Genomic DNA, 26,000 nt, shown 5'->3' on the forward strand with positions numbered 1-26,000 from the left:
GAGGCGTCGTTTTTCTATTTCTTTGTCATACTCCAGTCTACTTTTCTCCATTTGAAGCCTAAGGAGCTCTTTTTGCTGTTCGTATGTCACTTCAGCCGCCGCTGCCGGAGAGGGAGGAGTCGCCTCCTCCTCGGGCAGCACCTGCGCTTTAATCAACACCGCTTTAACAACTAGTTGCATGAGCGACTTTGAACGTTTGTCTTCAATAGTTAGAGGAACCTTATAACGCTCGGCAATGTCCAAGAGCTGGATTTTAGTTAATAAATTAAACATCTCCACAGAGGGAGTGGTAACGAAATCGTCGACGATCGAGATATCCAAAAAAAAACAGCCTGCTTTATTCAAGGCGTACCGAAAATCCAAACCCAAATAACCACACAACTGTTATCAGCAGTCTCACGCTTACATCCCCATCTACCCAACTAAAATACTTTCAAAACTAAACTAAGTAGACCCTAGGTCTTCTGCAGTTACCGATGGGGGGATTTTAAGCACACAAAACCAGTGGGCACATGAGGTGCGCACCCCGGAGGTGCACCCGAGACAACTGCTACTACCCACCTTCACCGCGAAAAAAACAAACTAAAAAAAGAAATGGTGTGCCCAAGAGCACACCCTCAGCCTATCGGGGAAGGTACGCTGTGGTGAGACTACCAAAAGAGCAGCAGTACCGGGTTATCTTAACAGCCAACACGCGAGTGGGGAATACCCCCAACGATTACAAACGCCACCTAGGCGACTATCAAACAATTACCGAAAGGTAAAAGTGAAAGTAGGCAAATGCACGCACGCCGCCCCCCCCACAAAAAAGAAGCGAAGTGGGACAAAACAAAAGCCGGAAGTGCAAACAAACACAGATCTTCACGTGGCAAACCCAAAGCGGAGGAGCGAGAGGGAAAAACTCAGCAAAAAGGAAATTAGACGAGCCCCCATATTGTTGTGGCCTAGGGTAGTCACCACAATACCAAAAAGAATGGGGGAGACGACATGACGTTTGCAAGGAAAAATCCACGAATTATTTATTTTTTCAAAGTCCCAAAATCTCAGTTTCGACAAAAATTGCGCTCAAAGTCAATAATGTAAGGAGGGATAGTAGGCTATCAGTGGTGTATGCAAATGCAGGAGGGGAGTGGAATGTGCTGTGTGTCTGTAAAGTGCGGGTGAGAAAAAAGCCCTCTTCGGTTGCGGGTGACGCTCGTTTTGAAGGAGAGGCTCCGCCTGCGCGCCGGTGGAAGCCATAGTCCATTAGAAGCGGCCCGCCCCTTGCACACACCTGCGCTTCAAGACAGATTGGAGAGACGCACTAAACAGAAAAAACAATTACTCCAAAGCTCACGGCCATCACATCATGAACAGTTTTGTACTCAAGTTTCCATCAATGAAGAGTTTATAACATCAACAAAACTGACTTCTTGTTAAAACTGTTAATATTATAGTCATGCTGTCTGTTGTTGCCCAAATGAGCATGGGTTCCCTTTTGAGTCTGGTTCCTCTCAAGGTTTCTTCCCATTGTCATCTGAGGGAGTTTTTCCTTGCCACTGGTGCCACAGGCTTGCTCATTGGGGATAGATTAGGGATAAAATTAGCTTATGTTTTAAGTCGTTCAAATTGTGTAAAGCTGCTTTGCAACAATGTTTATTGTTAAAACCGCTATACAAATAAACTTGACTTGACCCGACTTGAGTGGGGTGGTGGAGTTTTGTGGCAGCGGGGGTGTAGCCGAGTGTCAGTTTGTGAATGGAGGGCAGGGCCAGGGAAGGTGAGTGGCAAAGTCACTTACACCTGTTGTCAATTAACATTGTGTCTGTGTTTTGCAGTAATGACAGATGGTAGAAAAAGCAGGAGAGAGCGAAGAGAGAGGACCCCTCCCGACCAGAACAGTGTTGTGTGTGTGTGTGTGTGTACCGTATGTGAATGTGAAACAAAAGCTGAAAAGCAAAAGTGAAAAACTCAAAATAAAGTTGGTGCTTCACCTAATTTCCCACCTGCCATGCTTCAGTATTCCACCCATATCAGGGTCTTACTACAGGAACTAATTCATATGTCTTTGGACTGTGGGAGGAAATCCACACAGGCACTTTTTGCTGTGAGGCGAAAGTCCAACCTCTGCACCACCTTGCCACCTTTACTGAATGACTGTTCTAATTAGCATTTCATTTAGCCTATTGCTAGCAACTTTTTGAGTATGTTTTAGGTCCATTTCTATGAAAGAACTCAGTTGGCAATGCTGGTCATGAGATGGCTGCTACAGTCATGTTCAGATTCCGCATGTGAGTGCACTGGAGATTCATGCACCTCATTTTGAGAGCGTCCTATCTACAACCTGCAGGGCAGGGCAGGGTGGGGCGGGGCAGGGGATGTGGGCAGAGTGAGATGTTATGCTCTTACCATATGAGGACAATTACAGGATATATCCTAACCCAAACCCTATCCATATCCCTTGTATGGCATAGCCCCCATATATGGTAAATGTGTGAGCTCTTGCTCCACCCACCTCCCCACCTCACATGTACCATCTAAATCCATTTCTTGTCTAAGTTACTCAAGAAATATACACCCAGCTACAATGCATATCACAAGAAACAGCACAACTTGAGATTTCTTTCCCACAATGCTTGTCAACATGACCAACTGTTGGCGCATTTTTAAATAATTTTAAATATACATCAAATTTAATCATAGTTATAATCTGCATGCAGCTTTGTATCCATATCCTCACCCTTTACTCGCATTTGAATTACTCATGAAAGCATCACTATATATTTATGAAACACACATCACAAGGAAGAGTAGAACCGGAGCTTTGTAATGATGCTCATCACATTGTACAACATTTGTACATATCAACATAGTCATGTTATAAATAGAGATCAAATTTCTTCACCCATTTTCAGTCTCCTGCTTCTCAGTTGAATAAGTTATGAAGTCCCTTTCACTTCACAACATGCCACAGATCAGAACTGACTCTTTCCAGGGATACTAGTTGGTTTTCTGTGCAACAAAGCATTGTTGAGTAATCTGCTTTGGAAAGACAGTTATAAAAAAAATGCAGAGAGATTCATTTTGGTTACACATTTTTGTCATATTAAATGGAAAAACAAGAAACAAATAGAAAGCTAGAATCTTCATTTTCAAAATTCCATAACATCCTTATTACTCAATGTAAACCATGCATGAATTAGATGCCAGTTTAAAGCATTTAACTTGCTCTTTCCATCCATCCATCCATTATCTGTATAGCCGCTTATACTGTTCTACAGGTTCACAGGCAAGCTGGAGCTTATCCCAGCTGACTATGGGCGAGAGGCGGGGTACTAAAATCAACAGATGCATTGTACAAAATCTCATCTCATCTCATCTCATTATCTCTAGCCGCTTTATCCTTCTACAGGTTCACAGGCAAGCTGGAGCTTATCCCAGCTGACTATGGGCGAGAGGTGGGGTACTAAAATCAACAGATGCATTGTACAAAATGATTCACAAAAAAAACCCTTGAGATAATGTGCAAAAACAAACAAACCAAAAAACAGTATGGAGCCTTGTTTTTACCTTTTCTCTGCAAAATAACCTACCAGTTATGCTGCGTTCATGTGCTATGGGAATTAAGGTAAATACCAAATGCCGACATGGAAAGCACACATGAACGGCCCCTCTTGTGGTATTTTCCACTGGGCAACTCGTAGAAAATTTTGATACACGAGTTGCCGAGATGAGATGAACTTTAACCTTTTCAACATGGCAGCGAGCGGTACAAGACACTTGAATGGTAAGCATTGTACGCTACTAAAGTTTTTTTTTTACTAGTACTAGTGGGTAGTTTTTGGTGTCTATGCAATGTTGCGTCATTACCAAGTGTAATATAATATGTTAGAAATCCGTTTCCTTTAAAAATGTGTTGTTATGGTTTGTTTTTACTGTACCTATCCAGAGCAGACGCTATTGCTAATGATAGCTAACTAACTATTGCTAACTAGCAGTCCGCGTCCTTGTATGAACTGTTATGGAATTTACTCAAGCGAAAGTTTTTTGTCTGTAGTTTACGCCAGCGATGACATGGTGTTCTGGGACGAGGGGATGACCCAACCAGTTTTGCAAACCCTCTACCAACAGGAAGGGGAACACACATTGTATGTGGATGCTGACTTCACCACTGCTCTGCAGATTGTACCCTGCAGGTCTACAACAGGTGATTGCCCGTTCTCACAACTGTACAAGGATACAAGGAGTTTTATTTGTCACATGCATAGAATTACAAAGTAAAACATGCAGTGAAATTATAACATGCAGAGAAATAAGAGTTGCAGCAGCCACACGACATTAATTAAAGTATCCTCTATCAAGCCATCTCAGTTCCATCACCATCTACGTGTATCTAACAACCAATATTATAATGCAGCCATATATTTCAAAGCCCACATCATGCACTCATAATTCCTTGGAATTACATTTTCTTGTTTGGGTCATTGACGTTTTTGTAGTAGCAGAAGTCAGGATGGTGCAACCACAGCTAATGCCACTAATGTATAGATTACATGATTATTTTGTTTTTACTGCAATGGCTAAGAAGCACATTCATTGCTTGTACATTAATTACCAATTATTAATGAACTTATGGGCATTAGCTGTGGTTGTACTGCCTGACGTCTGCTACTAAAAAATGTCATTGACCTGTTTATGATCTCTGTCTGTCTGTCTATCTGCCTGTCTGTCCTATTCTAGAGAACATTGCTGCAGAGCTGCCCGTGAACCAGGTGTTCTCCAGAGAGCACACCCTGTACCTCATAGATGTAATGAGGGAACATCTCCTAAAGGATGAAGCTGAACTGCCTGGCAATCTAACTGAGCTGAACAAAAGAATCAAGATGGCAAGGGGGAAGAAGCGGTCCTTCTGGCAGGAAATTTCGGAGAAGCTCAAAAACCAGTTCCAAATGCAGTTCGATGTTGACAGGGTAGCTAGGAAGTGGACCACCCTTGAAGATGGCTACAAGAAGGCTGTAGATAACACATCCACAGGGAAAGGCCCAACTAAATTCCAGTTTTACAAAGAAATGGGGGAACTCCTGGGGGGACAACATGACATTGATTTCCCTGTTGTTGGCACACCGAAGGGCGTCACTGTTAGGCGGCCTGAAGCCATCAAGCCAATGAAGCAACCCTTGATGCAGCATGACTCATCTAATGAGGAAGGCGAGTTGTCTTCTCCCACAGCCCAGTCCTCTGATTCTGAGGGGACTTCAACCTCACGCCCACCTTTTGCACGGAAAAGGAAGCGTGGGGAGGAGACTGTCACACGGGTCATCACCTGCTTTAAGGAATGTGAGGAGGCAGCACAGCGTCGTCATGAAGAAATGATGGAGCAAATCAAACCCACCAATGCTTTATTCAAGCAGATGCTGCAGAATGCACGTGAGCAACAATAACTTTTTGGGGGAGTGTGCTTTTTTTGTAATGTTTTTTTAAATGAGTTTACTTCAGAGTTTATTTCAAGTTTTTTTTTACAGAATGTAAAAGTCTTTTACAAATGATTTAATAGATTCATAAGAAGGAAAAATGAGAAAAAAAGAAAGGTGTGGTGTGTGTATATATACAAATATATATATATATATATATTCACAAATAGTATGTGACAAGTGTTGCATTGTTGTGGAAAAGAGTTTTAATAAACAATAAGGAACCACACCACTGTCCAATTTCTTTTCCATCTTTATCATTTAAACGTAATGTCTTTAACTTAAGCCTATTAACTTTGTCACTTTAGGAATTGCTTTAACTTTGATTTAAGTAAACATTGCTTTAAGTAAACATGTCAGGGGATGAAATGGAAGGCCTCTGATTATAAATGAGTATGGCTTGTAAAATATTCACATTCAACTACTGTAGCAGACTTATTCATTGTCATCCCCTTCTCGAGGGCACCCGTGGGGATGCTCATCACATGTAATTTCAGACTCTCCAATGCAGAAATTGTGAAGTGCACAAGCTGCTACAATGATTTTCACGATCACATCCATGCGACAATTTTGTGTGTCATGGAGGCGTCTCCACTTGCACTTCAAGCGGCCAAATGCCTGTTCCACTACTACCCTCCCTCTGCAAATCATTCCATTTCGGCACAGGTCACCCTCTCTCAATGCCCCATTATCTCTTTTTGGAGTGACAATGAAGGGGAAGGCATTGCAAAGGTATGCACCATCCCCCAGTAATTTGTAGTCTCCTAACTTCTGTACATGAGCTGCGAAGATATAGATATTTAAAAACTGATGGCGATTCTAGGGCACCTTGTCTTGCAGTGAATGTTTGTTTTCATGCCGCCGAGCTATTTTTATGTATTTTATTTTTTAAAAGGACTTGTCTGTAGGTGTGTGTGTTTTATGTTTACAACACATAGGTCTACATTAGCGCACGCGCACTTGTGTGGTTATCTCTGGCCATGCCCCTGCGTGAAAGTTATGCAGTATCACTGTCCTGTCCGTGGTAATAATCAGAACTGGCTCTGTAATGATAATGCGCGTGTTCTTCTCTCCCTCTGTGATTGGATGTGTTGATCGATGTGAGCATGGGCCTTGCACAGCTACGCTGAGCCAAACGTAACCTATCGTAGGCTTCTAGGCTAATTACGCGCTTACACTGTAAATGCTTGACACGTATTGCAAATAAAATAAGAGTGTTTTCCTGGCCAACGGTAAGGGTAGGGTTGACAGGTAGCCTATGAGGGGCCTAGCCCCTGGGCCACGGGTGTTGATAAAGCACCCCTGCGGACATGGAGGAGACCGAGGAACCTGTGGTGGACGACCCTGCAGAAAACGCAATTTCTTCCAGTAATGAAGTGCACCCCTGGCCCTACATACGTGATCACTTCAGCTTCATAGAGAAAAGGGGTGACAGTTTCATTATGCAATGCAGATTGTGTGCCCAAGAAGACAACCATTGCGGCATACAAAAATTCGACGTCTAATCTGCGCAAGCATGTTGAGGTAAGTATTGTCATTGGCATCATAATCACAGGCGCAGGTAGAGGGTGGGACAGGTGGGATTCGTCCCACCCAGATTTAAATTCACCTCGTTCGGTCCCCCCCACTTATAGGGAGGAAAAAACGTCTATGCTGTCTTTCTTTGCATAAGGCAAACCTCACGGAAAAATCAAAAGACTAATTACCATTCGGTTTATTGAGGTGCACAGCAGTGTATACATAGTTGCAACAACTCACATAAAACAAAACAAAGACTGATATTCGGTTGGTTGAGCTGCGCAGACTGCACAGGTTTCGAGCTCGAGCTTGGTTGCTATGGTTACCCACAACAAGTTTGACAGGCATATCAGGGTTGGGGTTGGTTTGCTGGCAGCTTTGTCCCCCCCAGTTTTTTGTCCCCCCCAGTTTTTTGTCCCCCCCAGTTCAAAAAACGTATCTGTGCCCCTGATCATAATGTTTCCTTTCCATAGTAAAACAGACAATAGGCTGGTTATATTCCAAAAATAGTGGATGGCATTGCTAATGTTGAAGTAGCAACCTGTTGGTACTGTAACATAATGGTAACTAGTCTGTTATTCGGTTGGCTAATCATGCAAGCAAGTTAGCTCGCCAACCTGACGTGATCAGTCCTCCTACCATTCTACATCCAACAGGCCAGAAAGGAATACTAAGCAAAACAAATAATGTTTGAATTGAATTGTTCAATAACACACAGTGCACACAGGCAAGCTACAAGATTTCGGTGCAACATTTCACTTTCATATTTCGTGTACAATGCTTTGTGTGTGGTCAGGGCGATGTAAACGACATGACTGTGTGTATTGACCTTTTTTGTTTGTCTCAGTTTTAATGCAGCATTATCCTAAGCATTCAATTTGATACACTTCCTTTAAATAAAACATCTGGGTTGAGATGTACATATATCCTTGTTTCCTCTTCTTTTTCATTTTTGCACAACACAATGGAGGCAGAAAACACCCATTGTTAAAAGTAACGTTTTACTTTTACTCAAAGTACATTTTAAATGATCTACTTTTTACTTTAACTTGAGTAGATTTTTTGTCTGGTAACTTTACTTGTACTTAAGTAAAATTTCATCAGAGTAACAGTACTTGTACTTGAGTATAATATTTTAGTACTCTTTCCACCTCTGCAAGGAGAGTACTCCAGGCAGTTCTGGTTTTTAAAACTCCAGGATTGTCTAGGTCTTCCAGGCAGTGAAGGATGGCGAGTCTTTAGATTAGAAAGTAAATTCACATTGAATATCATCTTTCTACCTCTTTGGACTATTTTTTAAAATTATATTCACTTCTAATATTACATTGTACACTTAGATGTGTATGTCATCTGGACGTTTTATCACAACACAGTATGTGATTGTTACAGTATATACAAAGTATCAAATCATGCACTTCCTGATCATGTCATGTCAAGTTTTGTGGGTTTATCAAAACATATGCAGTCTCGCCAATGCCAGAGCCGGAGATATACGATACTCGACAGAAGGCTTTGGCCAATGCTTTGCTAGTCATGGGACATACGGAAGGACTTGGGAACTTTACTGCCATCAAATTTCCAAAGTTGGAGTACAAATGCATGTCAGGTGAGACTACATATTCAGAATGGGTGTAAAAATTAGCATTGACTGACTGATCCGGGTGTTTTTCTCAAAAAAAAAAATCACTTGGAAGCAACTGGACTTCTTGTTGGGGCGTGAAAACACATTTTGTTCCTCAATTTGAACCGGGATGTAACAAAAGACGCTATTATCTCCATTTCTAGTAAAAAAAAAACCCGGTCATTTTGATCTAAATTTAACCCTCACTTAGCTTGACCTAGCTTATGAACCAAGAAAGAAGTGGTTTTCACCTACGGAAAGCTGACTCTCACCTTTTAAATGAGTCATGTTATGTATATTATATTATTATAATATGTATATATTTAGACATATTATAGCCTAATACAAAATATTCTGTGGCTGTCCAAAGAACGCCAACAATGATCTAGATACTGGCTACTCTCATTGTGGCTACAGCCAAATTTCCAAAAACTGCGTGGCATTCAATGTGTGAAGAAAATCTCTACTTGTCATGATCAGGAAATATTCAGCATTATTTACCTTTTGACTTTTGATAACTCGTATTCCTGCTGCAGCTGATGAACAAGGCAATCTATAATAGTTTTAGCCAAATAACAGGCCTTATTCTGAATCTGGTCCACCATCTTTAATTTGTCAACAACAACAAAAGCATGTGAACACAACACACTGGTAAATACCACTTCCCAACTGGAAAATATCATCATCCCATAGCACATGAATTCAGCATTAATTTAGAGTTAGATTTATTTTAAATTTCAGCCAGAATATCATTTCAAACCCTTTTCATTTACTAGGTTTCTGCACTAAACTAGATCTTAACAAAATAAGAGGCTGACAATGGGGGAAGCCATGGCCTAAAGGTTAGCGACACAGGTTTTGGACGGAAAAGTCATTATTTCGATTCCCTGGACCAGCAGGAATTGGCAAGGGTACCCTACTTGCTGTATGTTGCTCTGGATAACAGTGTCTGTTAAATGCCTGTAATGTAACATGATAATAGCAGCACTGCAAGGATTTAAGTCTTGAGTTGGGGAACCTGCTCAAATATTTTTTTTTCTTACAAACCTTCAGATTAGCAGTTAATTAAAGATTATGCTGAAATTCATTTTTTCCTTGATTTTCACCAAACTCCTATTTCCCTGGATATGAAGTTTATGGTGATGTTATTATCTGAATAGCACAACAACAATGACAATAAAAGAACATTAACTGTTGCTGACTTTCCATCACTGTATGCCACAATACCAGTATAGGTCACATGGTTCCCATTTGTATTTGTGTCCATGGCACATTCATACCATTTTTTTTTATTATGGATAGACAAAATAGCACACGACACACATTTACATAAGTTTTTAGCACCCTAATTTCTAAAGGATTTATTCTGACACTGCTATTTCTGCTTTTTTACTTTCCCTTCCTTTACTTGAATACTACTTACAGTTTTTCCTGTAAATGTTTCAAACCTGGCCTGAAAATATACACAAATTGCTGCATATAGCATGCCTCTGAAATTCAAAATGATATGAATGATGATTATAAAGACCAATACAGAAATATGAAATATGATCCATGTTATGGCTATGAACATCAAAATTGCATTTTATGCCAGTAACAATTCTGCCCAGAAGAATCACTGAAGCACTAAGTTGCTTGAGCTTTTCAGGTGAAAAAGGTATCTTACAATGATAATCTTAAATGCCTTCTGAAAACGTGGATAGAAAAATCCATAGATCAGAGGGTTAAACATGGAATTAAAGTAAGCAAACCACATCAGTGCATCAAAAACATCAAGAGGGGTTGAATAGTTGAGAAATGGATCAATAACAAGGGTGAGGAAAAAAGGCAGCCAACACAAAAGGAAAACACCCATAACAATACCCAGAGTTTTAGCTGCTTTTCTCTCCCTCTGGTCCGATAATTGTTTTTTTGTCTCACCAGGTGTGAGCACAGCAGTTCTATTAGAAATTAATCTCACCTGTTTTCTTGCAACATAAAAAATTTTAAGGTACAAACAGGTCATTATAGCTCCTGGAATATAAAAGTTAAGAATTGGAGTGATAACACCCCATTCCTTGTTAAAAATCAGAACACAGTTTCCAACACAGGGGTTTAACATTTGTTCATCCAGACCAACAATGTTAATTTTGGAAAACACAATCCCAAAGCTGAACATGCAAGAAAAAATACAACTGACAGCGATGCACACTGCCACATTTCCATTTGTCACCTTCATCTGATAACCCAGAGGATCGGTAATGGCCATGAACCTGTCAACAGAAACCAAACAGAGGTGCAGGATGGAGGCAATACTTAGTGTCATGTCTAAACTGGAATGGATTTGACACAACAGATCTCCCAAGAACCAGCAGCCTTCCACCAATCGTACCATACTGAAAGGCATGACCAGACATCCCATCATGAAGTCCACAAAGGCCAAAGATAGGATGATGAAGTGAGTTGGCGAATGCAGCTGTTTAAAATGGGAAATAGTGATGATGACCAACAGATTCCCAAAGACAGTCATAAGGATAGCAGTTAGTGTTACAAAGTACATGGCCACTCTCGTGACAAAGAAGCGTGCCGTTTGGAGGCAGGAGTCAGGCTGGTGTGGGAAGCAGAGCAGCAAAATCTCCACATCAGTGTTATTCATCAACAGTGTGTTGAGCCAAACAAATTCACAAGTGTCCTTTACAAGTATAATTCTGCTCAATTATATGAATATCAATCAACAATTAAAGCATAAATGCCAACTTGTGAAACAAAACATATTAAAGTTACTTCAGCAGACAGATCACGTCAACATCTAGCAGATGTCTTTTGCATGGTTTACAAAGTACACAGATGAAACCAAGACACTGCTCTATACTCACTTATATGTTTTAGTGTTTAAAAGGCAACCAGTAGAAATGCTTCATGGTGACATCATCATATTTGCATGAAGGTCCTTGGTGAAGGGTTTGTTTGTAATTAGCTAGAACACCATTGTTGTTGTTACCAGCTTTCTTGTTGATCCTAATATTGCCTGTTCTGTTTTTTCTGGTCAATCTCATTGTTATACAATACACCATTATAACTAAATAAGATTCAATACAGTAATCTCACCAACACAGAGATACAATAAATAATGATTTAAAGTTCACAGTTCAATAAGTCACAGTATTAGCTTGACAAAAAAAGAAGAGTCACTTAATTTTTAATTTCCCTGAGGGAATCCTCCCAAAGGGATCAATAAAGTTTTATCTCTATCTATCTATCTATCTATCTATCTATCTATCTATCTATCTATCTATCTATCTGTCAAGCTTTGTTAAACCATACAGAAACAGTTATGCTTTTTGCACAAGAGTGAAGTTTAGTGTCCAGTCTTGAATTTTCAATGATGATGAGGAATTTGAAAATTGTCCCATGTGCACCATGAGCTTGAGATTAGATTTGTTATGCCCTCTTTTCACTCATAAAATCAACCCCTTCGTTTGAGCTGATTTGTAATTCGGTTATTGTCCTGCGAGATTGTTAGACCTTCACCCTGTAAATTTCTGACAGTAGTGTACAATCATGGGGGAAAATAATAAATTACTTAACAAGCCCAGCTGGTAAGTGAAAGCTGGGGTGTACTTGCTGAGGCTCATGTCTTGGTTGCCCAGAACTTAACTAGTCTAAAAAGGTAGCTAACAAAACAAACAAACATAAAATCCAAAGATTGATTTACTAGTTAGCTAGTTAAGTGTATTCAAACATCTCATCTCATTATCTCTAGCCGCTTTATCCTGTTCTACAGGGTTGCAGGCAAGCTGGAGCCTATCCCAGCTGAGTATGGGTGAAAGGCGGGGTACACCCTGGACAAGTCGCCAGGTCATCACAGGGCTGACACATAGACACAGAAAACCATTCACACTCACATTCACACCTATGGTCAATTTAGAGTCGCCAGTTAACCTAACCTGCATGTCTTTGGGGGAAACCGGAGCACCCGGAGGAAACCCACGCAGACACGGGGAGAACATGCAAACTCTGCACAGAAAGGCCCTCGCTGGCCATGGGGCTCGAACCCAGACCTTCTTGCTGTGAGGCGACAGCGCTAACCACTACACCACCGTGCCACCCTATTCAAACATATTAATCTAAAATAATAGGGTATTTGCATCCTCCAGGATCATGATTTCATCTTCATTCTGGCCTGATTAATACTTTCATGTATCATATTTTGCTTTCCTTGGTTTTTGTGTTCGGTTTGAGACAACTGACAAAAGCATTTTGTATGTTTCCCTGAGCAGGTTATAGGCATTCAGTATGTCAAATTTTGTGAAAACAGTGGCCCTATAGAGGGGCTTGAATGCTGAAAGAATCAAGTACAGATGGTACTTGTTCTTGATGGTGATGTTTAATCCATGGTAATCAAAGCGCAGGCATCGGGAGCCATGTTTTTTCTCCAGTGCTGACAGGGGAAGAAGAGGGTCGTATGATGCCAGCAGCAAGGAAGTCATTAATGCACACCTCCATGGTGTCTCTCTCTCTCTCTCTCTCTCTCTCTCTCTCTCTCTCTCTCGAATGCCAGAATGAGTTCCAGCTGACTAATTTTCTGATAGACCAGTCAATGTGGGGATTATGTTGCTGTAGCTATGGGGGACCAGAGACTATATGGGTATGAGGAGAGAAGGTGAAAGATGAAAAGGACCTTCCATCCAGCACACTGGCAGCGGGGGTGGGGTGGTGGTGGTTCCAGAGGCTCATGGGAAATATCAGCTTGGAGAGCAAAGTTCTCATCTAATGGCCCTTTTCCACTACCCTTTTTTAGCTCACTTCAGCTCGCTTCAGCTCACTTCAGCCCGACACGGCTCGCGTTTCGACTACCAAAAACCAGCACAACTCAGCTCGCTTCAGCCCTGCTTAGCCCCTAAAACTCGCACGGTTTTGGAGTGGGGCTGAAGCAAGCCAAAGCGAGCCGAGTGAGGCTGGGGGCGTGAGCAGACACTCCCCTGTGCACTGATTGGTGAGGAGGAGTGTCCTCACATGCCCACACATGCCCCGCGAGCGCGCTGGGATCTGTAAACACCGCAAACCCGGAAGGAGAAGAATTACGAATTACGAGAATTTCTGAAGCCTTATGCGCCTCGCCTCATCTATACGCTCTTGCCAGTATCTGTCCGCGTTGTCGGTGACAACAAGCCACAGCACCAAGACCAGCAACACTAATGACTCTATGTCCTCCATGTTTATTGTTTACTATTCGGGTCGTGAGACTACCACTTAAAAGCTCACTGATGTCACTGTTTGCACTGCTTAAAGACATCACCTGACGTCCACCCACTTTCGCTAACTCCACCCAATGTGTCCACCCACTTCCAGCCAGCACAGTTCAGCACGGTTGTAGTCGAAATGCAACTCCAACAGCCCCGCTCAGCCCGACTCAGCCGCGTTTGTAGTGGAAAAGCGGCATATGAAATTCTACTCATTAACAGAATCCACTAACACTAACAGCAGCATGGACTGTTAGTTTATGACAAACTGATCAGGCGGGCCGGCTCTGTGACAACCTGATCAGGTGGGCTGGCTCTGTGGTTGGCATGAAACTGGACTCTCTGGTGATGGTGGCAGAGAAGAGGACTATGGACAAACTACTGAACATCACGGACAATGCCAATCACCCTCTGCACACCATCATCAGCAACCAGAAGAGCCTGTTCAGCGACAGAATGCTCCTTCCCAAGTGCAGGACTAACAGACTTAAAAACTCCTTTGTCCCTCATGCCATCAGACTGTACAACTCCTCTCTTGGGGGGAGGAGGGATAACAGGAGGACAGAGGACGGGAAGGAGCAGTAGCCTAGCCTGACAAAAAAGCAATGCTGGACAATGTGCGATATAAATGTGCAATACCTCTCCTGCTGGACTTTTTTCATATCTTTTTAATATATTTGTATTTGTAAATACTTAATTTATTTATCTAGAAGCTTTCTAAAGACTTAATTTATCTAGAAGTTCTCTCTTTTTTCTATTCTATTCTCTGTTTATCCTATAATGATGCTACTGGAATTTTAATTTCCCTGAGGGAACCCTCCCAAAGGGATCAATAAAGTTCTATCTAATCTAATCTAATCTAATCTAATCTAATCTAATCTAATCTAATCTAATCTAATCTAATCTAATCTAATCTAATCTCAGAAAGCTTGAAGCTGCATTCTTGGTGGATGGGCAAAAAGAAGGTGATTGGCTTCCTCAGAGTTGTGCTCTGGCTCAGGCCCATGAGACTCTCTGGGTGTGGGTGCTGGTGAAGTTTGATGGGTTCCTGGTGTAGATTGCCTGGGCTAACAATGCTGGTTAGGCTGGTTTCCAGGTGCAGGCTGAATGAGATCTGTAGAGACATGGTCCACCTGGTTACCAATCTGTATGACATGAGTTGATAGGGATCAGATGTTTTCCATAACTTCTTGGAGGAGTTGGTCATGCTGTCCAAGTAGCAACCCCTAACTGGTAAGGGATTGATGAATGGAGTTCATGTCCACCAGGTATATGATGGCCAGATCATTATGTTTTGCTAACCAGCTAAACCCAAATGCAGGACACTGACACAGGGATAGAGTAAACAGAAGAATGTTTATTGATGGTTTTCAGGGAAGGTAAGGCAGATGAAAGCAATGGAATGAGGGAAGCTAGCCCAGAGATTGAAAATGGGCCACTGAGCTGAGAGTGTGGCATTTTTACCACTGAGCCACCAGAGAGTGAAGGCAGGCCACAGAACTAGGCGGAGCAGGGATTCAGACAAAGGTGTGAGAGTGGCTGGGGGAGTTGTCAGGTAGGGAGATGAGCGAGCTTGCCCTGACTTCTCACTGTGTCCAGTCACAAAATTTTAAGATCATTATCAAAATGAAGACCATGACTTTGTCTGGAAGAACCTGTTGTGTTTTGGTCAGTGTATATATGTTTTGGAAATAGTTGATTCAAAAGAAATAATAGTCGCAATGAGGCTGTAGCTCATTCCGGCCACTGTTGTTATGTCTCATCTCATCTCATTATCTCTAGCCGCTTTATCCTTCTACAGGGTCGCAGGCAAGCTGGAGCCTATCCCAGCTGACTATGGGCAAAAGGCGGGGTACACCCTGGACAAGTCACCAGGTCATCACAGGGCTGACACATAGACACAGACAACCATTCACACTTACATTCACACCTACGGTCAATTTAGAGTCACCACTTAACCTAACCTGCATGTCTTTGGACTGTGGGGGAAACCGGAGCACCCGGAGGAAACCCACGTGGACACGGGGAGAACATGCAAACTCCACACAGGAAGGCCCTCGCCGGCCCCGGGGCTCGAACCCAGGACCTTCTTGCTGTGAGGCGACAGCGCTAACCACTACACCACCGTGCATCCCACTGTTGCTATGTATGAGTTTAAAATCTGATCAATCCTGCAAGAGTAGTAGTAATTTTTGTGAAATTGCATATGACCCCTGTGTAGCTATATCCATGGCAGGTGGCAGCACCTGGTGAACAATTCTTGTTGGAATATGTCTTTAGAATCTTCTGGGTGAGTTTCAGTGAAAATGTCCCAGCACTTTTAAAACAGTAGTGTTTGGTTTAAATTAATAAAGTTTTTTGTTGACATCCATCTGTCTCAGAAGACAGTGGAGTGTGCACCAAGGATTAGTCTGCAGTTGGGTTGTAGCACCTGCTGTGGCTGCACATCCCTATCCTGGAATGGTAGACTCTGTTGCGGTTGCTGCAGATATAGTCTGCACCTGGATCTGTGGGTGCTGATGCTGCCCTCTGCTGTCTGCACTCTCTCCTCTCTTCCCACTGCCCCTCTCTCCTCTGCTTGCTCATCTGAATGCCTGCCTTGATGGCAAGCCTCCAGTGGTTGCAGTCTGCAGCTATAGCTTCCCAACCTGCTGGGTTGAGATTGTCTGCCTTCAAATCACATTTACAAATGTCTTTATAGTGAAGAACAGGCCTTCCTGCAGGTCTAGAGCCAATGGCAAGCTCACCATACAGCATGTCCTTGGGCATTCATTAATCCTGCATGCGACTGACATGGCCAAGCCAGCACAAGAGGGTCTGGGTGAACAAGGCAAACATGCTTGGTATCCCCACCTGTACCAGGACACGCTTGTTTGCAACACAGTCTTGCCAGGTGATATCCAGTATCCTTCTAAGGCAGCACAGATGGAAAGCATTGAGTCTGCACTCTTGACAGGGGTACAGGGTCCATGCTTCACTGCCATAGAGCAGAGTGCTGAGCACGCAGGCTTGGTACACCTTGATCTTGGTGCTGATGGTCAGCATGGAGTTTTCCCAAACCCTTTTTGCAAGGCGAGCCATTGCTGTTGCTGCTTTGCCAATGCTCATGTTCAGTTCAACATTCAGGGAGAGGTTGCTGGAGATGGTAGAGCCAAGTTAGGTGATGCTCTCCACCACCTCATTGGTGTAGTTGCCAATGGAGATGCTTCAAATGTTGCTGACACCTTGGCCTAAGATGTTGGTCTTCTTAACTCTGATGGTGAGGCTGAACTCTCTACATGCATGTGTGAAGCAGCTAATAAGACACTGTAGAGCTTCCTCAGTGTGTGCAGTCAGGGCAGCAGCATCTGCAAACAGCATCTCCCTGAGCAGGACAGTCCGCACCTTGGTCTTTGCATGGAGGTGAGCAAGGTTAAAGCAGTTCCCATCACTTCTGGTGTGGAGATAAATGCCATCCTCTGACTGGCTGAAGGTAAAAGACAGCAGCAGGGAGAAGAATATGCCAAAGAGTGTCAGGGCAAATATGCAGTCCTGTTTCACTCCATTCCTGATTGGAAATGGGTCCAGGGGTGAGCCATTGTACTGGACAATACCTTGCATGCCTTCATGAAAAGACATGATCAACCTCAGGAGCTGGGGGGACATCCAATTCTTTGCAGCAGGGTTAACAGACCTTTCCTGCTGACAAAATCGAAGACTTTTGTCAAATCAGTAAAGGTGATGTACAAAGATTATCTCTGCTCTTGTCACTTCTCTTGCAGCTGTCTCAGCAAGAAAATCATATCGACTGTTGATATTCCTGCTTTGAATCCATATTGTGCCTCAGGGTATACACATTCTGCAAGTGCCTGCAACCTCTTCAGTACTACACGGGAGAAGGCCTTCACAGCAATGCTGAGGAGGAATATTCCACGGTAGTTGTTGCAGTCACTGCAGTCATGTTTGTTCTTATACAGCATGATGATGTTGGTGTCATGCATATCCTGGGGCACTGTACCTTCTTCCTAGCACTGTAGCAGGAGCTCATACAAATGGTGAAGGAGAATGGACTTCTTGCCAGCATTGATGACCTCAGGGGGAATGTTATCCTTTCCTGGAGCTTTGCCACAGGCAAGGGAGTCGATGGCCTTGCTGAGTTCCTTCATGGAAAGTGGAACATTGAGCTCTTCCATGACAGACAGAGGAGCAATATGCTCAAATGCTATGTCAGTGACAACATTCTCCCTGGAGTACAGCTCCTGATAATGCTCTGCCCATCTCTCCATCTGCTTTCTTCAGTCTGTTATGATGTTGCCAGAAGCAGACTTCAGGGGTGCGAGCTTGGTGGCAATTGGACCGAAGGCTTTCTTCATGCCATCATACATGCCATGGATGTTGTTGCAATCTGCAGGATGCTCTGGGAGAGGTTCAGCCAGTACTTGTTGGCATACTGTCTAGCGATCCATTGGGAATCCTTTCTGGCCTTCCTGAGTGCAGTGAGTGTCTTCTCTGAGGGCTCTCTCTTGTAGTTGAGCAGTGCTGCATGCTTGGCTGCAATTTCTGGCTCAAGTTCAGTAAGTCCTGCTTCGAACCAGTCTGGGTTCTGCCTCTCTCTCTTGCTGAAGGTGTCCAAGGGAGAGTTGTAAATGGCATCATGGATATGGTTCCATCTCTCTTCAGCGTTGCCTGTGGGACAGTCCTTCAATGCTTCTTCAATGGAGTCAACAAAGGGTTCACACAGATCTGGGATTATTATCGTGGCTGTGTTGGTACATGGACATCCTTTCTGCTTGTAGTGATGGATTTGTTTGGGCTGAAGACACATCTTGCTGCTGACCAAGGAGCGGTCGGTGTCACAGTCAGCACTGTGGTAGCTGTGAGTAACAAGGACACAGTTCAGCAAGGGTCTTTGAGTGATAATGAGATCCAGCTGGTGCCAGTGACAGGATCTGAGGTGCCACCAGGATACTTTGTGGTTTGGCTTGGTGGAGAAGAATGTGTTGGCTATACATAGGTTGTGGTAAGAGCATAGCACTAGAAGCCTCTGCCCATTCTCACTGAACTTGCCGACACCGAAGTGACTGATGCTGTGGGGCCAGGAGTCATGATCAGCTCCCACTCAGGCACTGAAGTCCCCAAGCAGGTACATGTGTTCTGTAGGAGGAATCCCTCTGATAGTGGAATCAAGATCCTCATAAAATGCATCCTTTACCTCGACTGATGAGCAGAGTGTAGGAGCATAGATGCTCAGGATGTTCACTGTGCCAGAAGAGGTTGAGGGACAGAGCAAGAGGATTCAGTCTGTGCCTTTGGATGGTGGTTCCACTGATGACAAGAGTGAGTTTCTCACAGCGAATCCAACACCTTGCAATCGTGGTTCCTCTGATTCCTGCCCTGCCAAAAGAATGTGTATTTCTGTTCTCTGAGGTGGCCATTTGAATGGAGTCTGGTCTCCTGCAGTGCACCAATGTGAATGTTGAGCCGTTTGAGCTCTCAGTTGATGATAGCTGTTTTCCTGGAGTCATTAAACTGACATAAGTCATCAGAGAGGCCAGGACGCATTGTCCTGACATTCCAGCTTGCTCATCGCGAGTGATGCTTTTCTCTTTCTTCTTCCTTTGCCTGGTGTAAGGTTTACTGTCTGCTTGTTGGTTGTTACCTGTAGTCCAAGCACCCAATGAAGCAGGCAGACTGTGGTGGTTCAGCACCTTACTGGCAGGAGACTGCCCAGCTTAAGGTGGGCAATAGCTGACCAGGACACTACAATGATCCCTCCCACCATCGGAGACAGCCCGTAGCACCCAAACCTACAGAAATTAGTCTGGGCTTATAACTCCTAACTGCTGCCTTCTGTGTTGCTTCTGCTGCTAAGAACAGTGGCACTGGAGTGATCACTTCAGGGCGCATGCCTGAGCAAAGTGTATGGCAATCCTGTGGTGCCCAGTCAACAGAATCCCCCTCTCAACCTCACTGATGTGGTCCAAAGGAGAGCAGAGCAATATGTTTGGCATCAGCTTGGCTGCAGGAGGTGCTGGAAGGAGGCCAGTGTTGATGATCCTACTGTCTTAGGGGCCCCACTCTGGCTTTTTCCTTGAGGTTTACTCCTGAAGCCTTTTCCATGACTGGATATGGCCACAAGGCAGTAGAGGTTTGAAATCAAAGTTTATCTTCTCCTAGATGGACTGCCTTCCCAGGCTGATGAGTTCCATCTACCTGAAGCAACTGGTTTTAAAGCACCAGAGACCCACCCTTGCCCCTTCTCCTGTCAGTAGAAGCAGTTCCACCAGACTTAAAGACTAAGCCGCATAAGCAGGCTAGGAGTTGCACTTGGTTGTCAGAGGCTGTTTGAGGCACATGCCATGTGGGAGCACTTTATAGGCAGTGGGAGCTTATCACCACTGCCACCCCTGGCTATGACAACCTTGGAACCAAATTAATAAAGTAAACATATAAATACAGGTAAGATATTTTAATTATGAACTTTGGCAGTCCAAACATTTAATTGTTTTAAACTTCTTAATTTTTTTATCCCTGATGCATCATCTGTATGAAATTGGTTACCAATCTGTAATATACCGTTATCATGCAGAATGTGAACTCGCTGCTGAATAAAGTTGACAAGCTTTCCTCTCTGAACAACCAGCTGATTTACCAGGAGAGCAGCTTATTTATCTTTACGGAGACATGGCTAACACATCTCATAATGGTTGCTAACGTGGACCTGCGGGGATTCACTGCTGTGAGAGCTGACAGAGACACTAACACATGCAGGAAAAGCAAAGGCGGGGGACTCATCATTTATGTTAACATTCACTGGTGTAACCCAGGACATATCTCTGTAAAGACAGTTTTATGTTGCCCGGACTTGGAGCTGCTAGCCGTTAGCCTGCGGCCATATTATAAAATCTGCTGAGGGAGTTCAGTCACATGATCACCATCTGTGTTTACATCCCTCCGAGGGCAGATGCAGCTGCTGCATGTGAGAGGATTCACTCTGTCACAGCAAGGCTGCAGACACAGCACCCTGAGGCATTTATCATAATTTCTGGAGACTTTAATCACACTACTTTGGACTCTACTTTGGCTGCTTTTTACCAGGCTGTGGATTGTCCAAAAAGGAACAACAGGACAATTGACTTGCTGTATGCTAATGTGAGGGATGCATACAGAGTCACACCCCTCCCCCCACTAGGGAAGTCTGACCACAACCTGGTTCTTCTACAGCTGAAGTACACCCCCCTGGTTCAAAGGCAGCCTGCAACAACTAGCTCCATCAGGAGGTGGTCCCCTGAAATGGAAGATGCCCTCAGAGACTGCTATGACATCATGGACGGGGATGTGCTGCTTAACCCACACTGTGAGGACATAGAGGGGCTGACACACTGTCTGACAAATTCCCTCAACTTCTGTGCAGATGTGGTCTCCCCCGCTAAGACTGTACGGTGTTACCCTAATAACAAGCCATGGGTAACACAGGAAGTCAAAGCTGTCCTCAACAGGAAGAAGGCCGCCTTCAGGAGCAGGGATAGGGAGGCAATGAAAGCAGCACAGCAGGAGGTGAAACACTGCATGAGGGAAGCTAAGGACAGTTACAGGAGAAAGGTGGAGCAGAAGCTGAAGGAGAACAGCATGAGGGAGGTCTGGGAAGGTGTGAAAACCATCACAGGCCACAATACAAAGACTAGAGTCTTTGAAGGGACAGTGGAGAGGGTGAACGAGTTGAATGACTTCTTCAATCGGTTCAATCAGCCCACGTCCCCCCACCCTCTCCCTCACTGCAGCTATCTCTCCTTCTTCCCTCAACACACCTCCCCCCAGTCATCACAGCAGCCCCCTCGTCCCCCTCCTCCCCCACCTCAACACAGACTCCTCTATGCATTACTGCAGACCAAGTCAGAGGTCAACTGAGGAAGCTTCAGCCCAGGAAAGCAGCAGGCCTGGACAAGGTGTGTCCACGACTACTGAAGACCTGCGCTGCTGAACTGGGTGAACCACTCCAATGCATCTTCAACTTCAGCCTGCAGCTGGGGAGAGTGCCCACCTTCTGGAAGACATCATGTATCATTCCAGTTCCCAAAAAGAATAGGCCCAGCAAGCTGAACGACTTCCGACCAGTGGCGCTCACTTCACATCTGATGAAGACATTGGAGCGGCTCTTCCATAGCCTCCTCAGACCCCAGGTACAACATGCCCAGGACTGTCTGCAGTTTGCATACCGGGCAGGTGTTGGTGTGGAAGACACCATCCTCTACCTGCTACACTGAGCCCACTCGCATTTGGATAAGGGAAATGGCACAGTGAGGATCCTCTTCTTGGACTTCTCGAGTGCCTTCAACACCATCCAGCCTCTACTCCTTCAGGACAAACTGAAGAGGATGCGAGTGGACCCCTGCCTGGTCACCTGGATCTCCAGCTACCTCACTGACAGGCCACAGTACGTCAGGCTGAAGGACATCACGTCTGATACTGTAATTAGCAGCACTGGAGCACCCCAGGGCACGGTGCTGGCCCCTCTTTTCTTCACCCTGTACACCGCAGACTTCTGCTACAACTCGGAGCTGTGTCACATTCAGAAGTTTGCCGATGACACAGCCATTGTTGGGTGTATCAGTGACAACAGAGAGGAGGAGTATAGGAGCCTGGTGAGGGACTTTGCTGTGTGGTGCAAGAGGAACCATCTGCAGCTCAACACCTCGAAGACCAAGGAACTGGTCATTGACTTTGGGAGGTCCAGACCAAGGTCACGACCAGTTCTGATCGAGGGAGTCAAGGTGGAGGCTGTGGATTCCTACAAGTACCTTGGGCTGTGGCTGGACAGCAAGCTGGACTGGACTTGCAACACCAATCACTTATACAGGAAGGGACAGAGCAGGCTATACTTCCTTAGGAGGCCATGGTCCTTTAACATCTGCAGGAAACTCCTGTGGATGCTCTATCAGTCTGTGGTCACCAGTGTCCTGTTTTACACTGTGGTGTGCTGGGGGGGCAGCACATCCAAGAAGGACACATCCAGGCTGGACAAACTGATCAGGTGGGCCGGCACTGTGGTCGGCATGAAGCTGGACTCTCTGGTGATGGTGGCAGAGAAGAGGTCTATGGACAAACTATTGAACATCATGGACGATGCCAGTCACCCTCTGCACACCGTCATCAGCAACCAGAGGAGCCTGTTCAGTGACAGAATGCTCCTTCCCAAGTGCAGGACGAACAGACTCAAAAACTCCTTTGTCCCTCACACCATCAGACTACAACTCCTCTCTGGGGGAGGAGGGGTAACAGGAGGACAGAGGACGGGAAGGAGCAGTAGCCTAGCCTAACAATAAGCAATACCGGACAATGTGCAATATAATGTGCAATATCTTTCCTGCTCCCCCCCCCACACACACATTTACCCTAACCCCACTTCTCCCCCCTTTCCCCCCTCCCTCTTCCTCTCTTTCCCATATCTTATTATTTTATATTTGTATATGTAAATACTTAATTTATTTTAATTTATCTAGAAGTTTTTCTCTATTTCTTTTCTCTGTTCATCTGGAATGATGCTGCTGGAATCTTAATTTCCCTGAGGGAACCCTCCCAAAGGGATCAATAAAGTTTTATCTAATCTAATCTATCTAATCTACTGAAACATCTGTGACCAATCCATAAATTACTTGTATCCATGATTCATATGTATTAAAATCTGTAACCACTCCATTTTTTATATCCTTTTTTATTTTATTTCTGTAATCTATTCTCCATGACCTATCTGTATTTTGTCAATCACGGGAGTATGTACATGGGTTGTTTTGAAGTCCAAGCTGTACAGTATGACCTGGAATAATGTGCTACGACTTGGAAAAAACTTCCATGACTATTCCTAAGTTGCATGCATTTATTTACCTGAGTGACAGGACCAACCGATATTATAGTCAGGTGTGTAGATGTGGTGTGACCACTCCAGACTGGAACTAAATTCAGGCACAGGTATAGTCATAGTTGTAGTTATAGGCATAGTTATCGGTGTTGTGGGACCGGGCCCTTACTTTGCCTGGCGTTTTATTTTTATTTTTGCTGGTCTGCATAACCATCCATCCATCCATCCATCTTCTGCTTATCTGGATCCAGGTCATGGGGGTAGCAGTCAAAGCAGAGCAACCCAGACTTCTTTCTCCCCATCCACCTCCACCAGATCTTCCGGGGGAATACAGAGGCATTCCCAAGTCAGCCAAGAGATGTAATCTCTGCAGCACATTCTGGGTCTGCCCTGGGGTCTCCTTCCAGTGGGGCATGCTCAGAAAACCTCCCTTGGAAGGCATCCAGGGACATCCTAACAAGGTGTCCGAACCACCTCCACTGACTCCTTTCAATGTGGAGGAGTAGCGGTTCTACTCTGAGTCTCTCCCGAATGACCAAGCTTCTCACCCTGTCTCTAAGGGAGAGCCCAGCCACCCTGTAGAGAAACCTCATTTCGACCACTTGTATCTGCAATCTCATTCTTTCGGTCATTATCCATAGCTCGTGACCATAGGTGAGAGTGGGAATGTAGATGAACCAATAAATTGAGAGCTTTGCCTTTTAGCTCAGCTCTCTCTTTACCACAACAGACCACTTTAGCATCCGCATCACTGCTGATGCTGCCCTGATCCATCTGTCCAACTCCCACTACCCTTTACCCTCACTCGTGAACAAAACCCCGAGATACTTAAACTTCTCCACTTGAGGTAGCAACTCCCCCCTGACCCAGAGTAGGCACTCCACCCATTTCTGGCTGAGCACCATGGCCACAGACTTGGAGGTGCTGATCCTCATCCCAGCCTCTTCACACTCAGCTGCAAACCATCCCCCGGCATGCTGTAAGTCACAGATTGATGAAGCCAACAGGACCACATCATCTGCAAAAAGCAGAGACGTGATCCTGCTGCCACCAAACTGGACACCCTCTGTCCCTTGGCTGTGCCTAGAAATTCTGTCCATAAAAGTTATGAACAGAACTGGTGACAAAGGACAGCCCTGGTGGAGTCCCAGGAACGAGTCTAACTTACTGCCGGCAACATGAACCAAACTCCTGCTCCAGTCAAAAAGGGTCTGAATGTCCTGCAGTACTGGGCCCTGAACCTCATACTCCCAAAGCACCCCCCACAGGGCACCATGAGGGACACGGTTGTAAGCCTTCTCCAGGTCCACAAAACACATGTAGACCAGTTGGGCAAACTCCCATGCACCCTCCAGTACCCTTGCAAGGGTAAAGAGCTGGTCCAGTGTTCCACAACCAGGATGAAAACCACATTGTTTCTCCTGAATCCGAGTTTCGACTATCGACTGGACTCTCCTCTCCAGCATCCCAGCATAGGCTTTCCAAAGGAATCTGAGAAGTGTGAACCTCCTATAGTTGGAACACATTCTTTGGTCCCCCTTTTTAAAAAGGAGGACCACTACCCCAGTCTGCCAATCCAGAGGCACTGTCCCTGACCTCCACGCAATGTTGAGGAGGCGTGTCAGCCAAGACAGCCCAACAACATCCAGTGCCTTCAGGAACTCAGGACGAATCTCATCCACCCCCAGAGCCCAGCTACTGAGGAGCTTTTTAACCACCTCAGCAACCTCAGCCCCTGTGATGGGCAACTCCTTCCAAGCACCCTCAGACTCTGCATCCTCCTTGGACAACATGAAGGTGGGATTGAGGAGATCCTCAAAGTATTCCTTCCACCGTTGGATGATGTCCTCAGTTGAGGTCAACAGCATGCCATCCTTGCTGTAAACATTCAGGACAGAGCACTGCTTCCCCTTCCTGAGCTGCTGGATGGTTTGCCAGAATCTCTTCGAGGCCAACCAAAAGTCACTTTCCATGGCCTCACTGAACTCCTCCCACACCCAAGTTTTTGCTTCAGTGACCACCAGAACCACATTCCGCTTGGCCCGTCAGTATCTGTCAGCTGCCTCTGGAGACCCACAGGCTAACCAAACCTGATAGGACTCCTTCTTCAGCTTGACGGCTCCCCTCAATGCAGGTGTCCACCACTGGGTTCGGGGATTACCGACACGACAGGCACCAATAACCTTGCAGCTGTAGCTCTGCACGGCTGCCTCAGCAATGGAGGTGCAGAACATGGTCCACTCCATAGACATATAAACATAGACGCCGCATTGAGCTGGGTGGCCCGTTGCTGGGATACGTCAGAGTGTCCGCCATATTGGATGTGGCAAATCTTCCCCATAAACCAATGCAAG

At 44.8% G+C, this 26,000-nt stretch overlaps 1 protein-coding gene across 1 annotated transcript; it reads right to left on the reverse strand.

The window, feature by feature from the left end:
* Positions 1-10,204: 10,204 nt before the first annotated feature.
* On the reverse strand, positions 10,205-16,892 carry LOC132875975 (trace amine-associated receptor 4-like). The gene is made up of 3 exons (XM_060913151.1): positions 16,671-16,892; positions 16,243-16,481; positions 10,205-11,276 (listed from the first exon to the last, which is right to left on the reverse strand). The coding sequence occupies exons 1-3, from the start codon at positions 16,890-16,892 to the stop codon at positions 10,205-10,207; spliced, it is 1,533 nt and encodes a 510-aa protein (XP_060769134.1).
* Positions 16,893-26,000: the final 9,108 nt, after the last annotated feature.

Source organism: Neoarius graeffei, chromosome 2 (genome assembly GCF_027579695.1).
Source record: "Neoarius graeffei isolate fNeoGra1 chromosome 2, fNeoGra1.pri, whole genome shotgun sequence".
Lineage (NCBI taxonomy): Eukaryota > Metazoa > Chordata > Actinopteri > Siluriformes > Ariidae > Neoarius > Neoarius graeffei.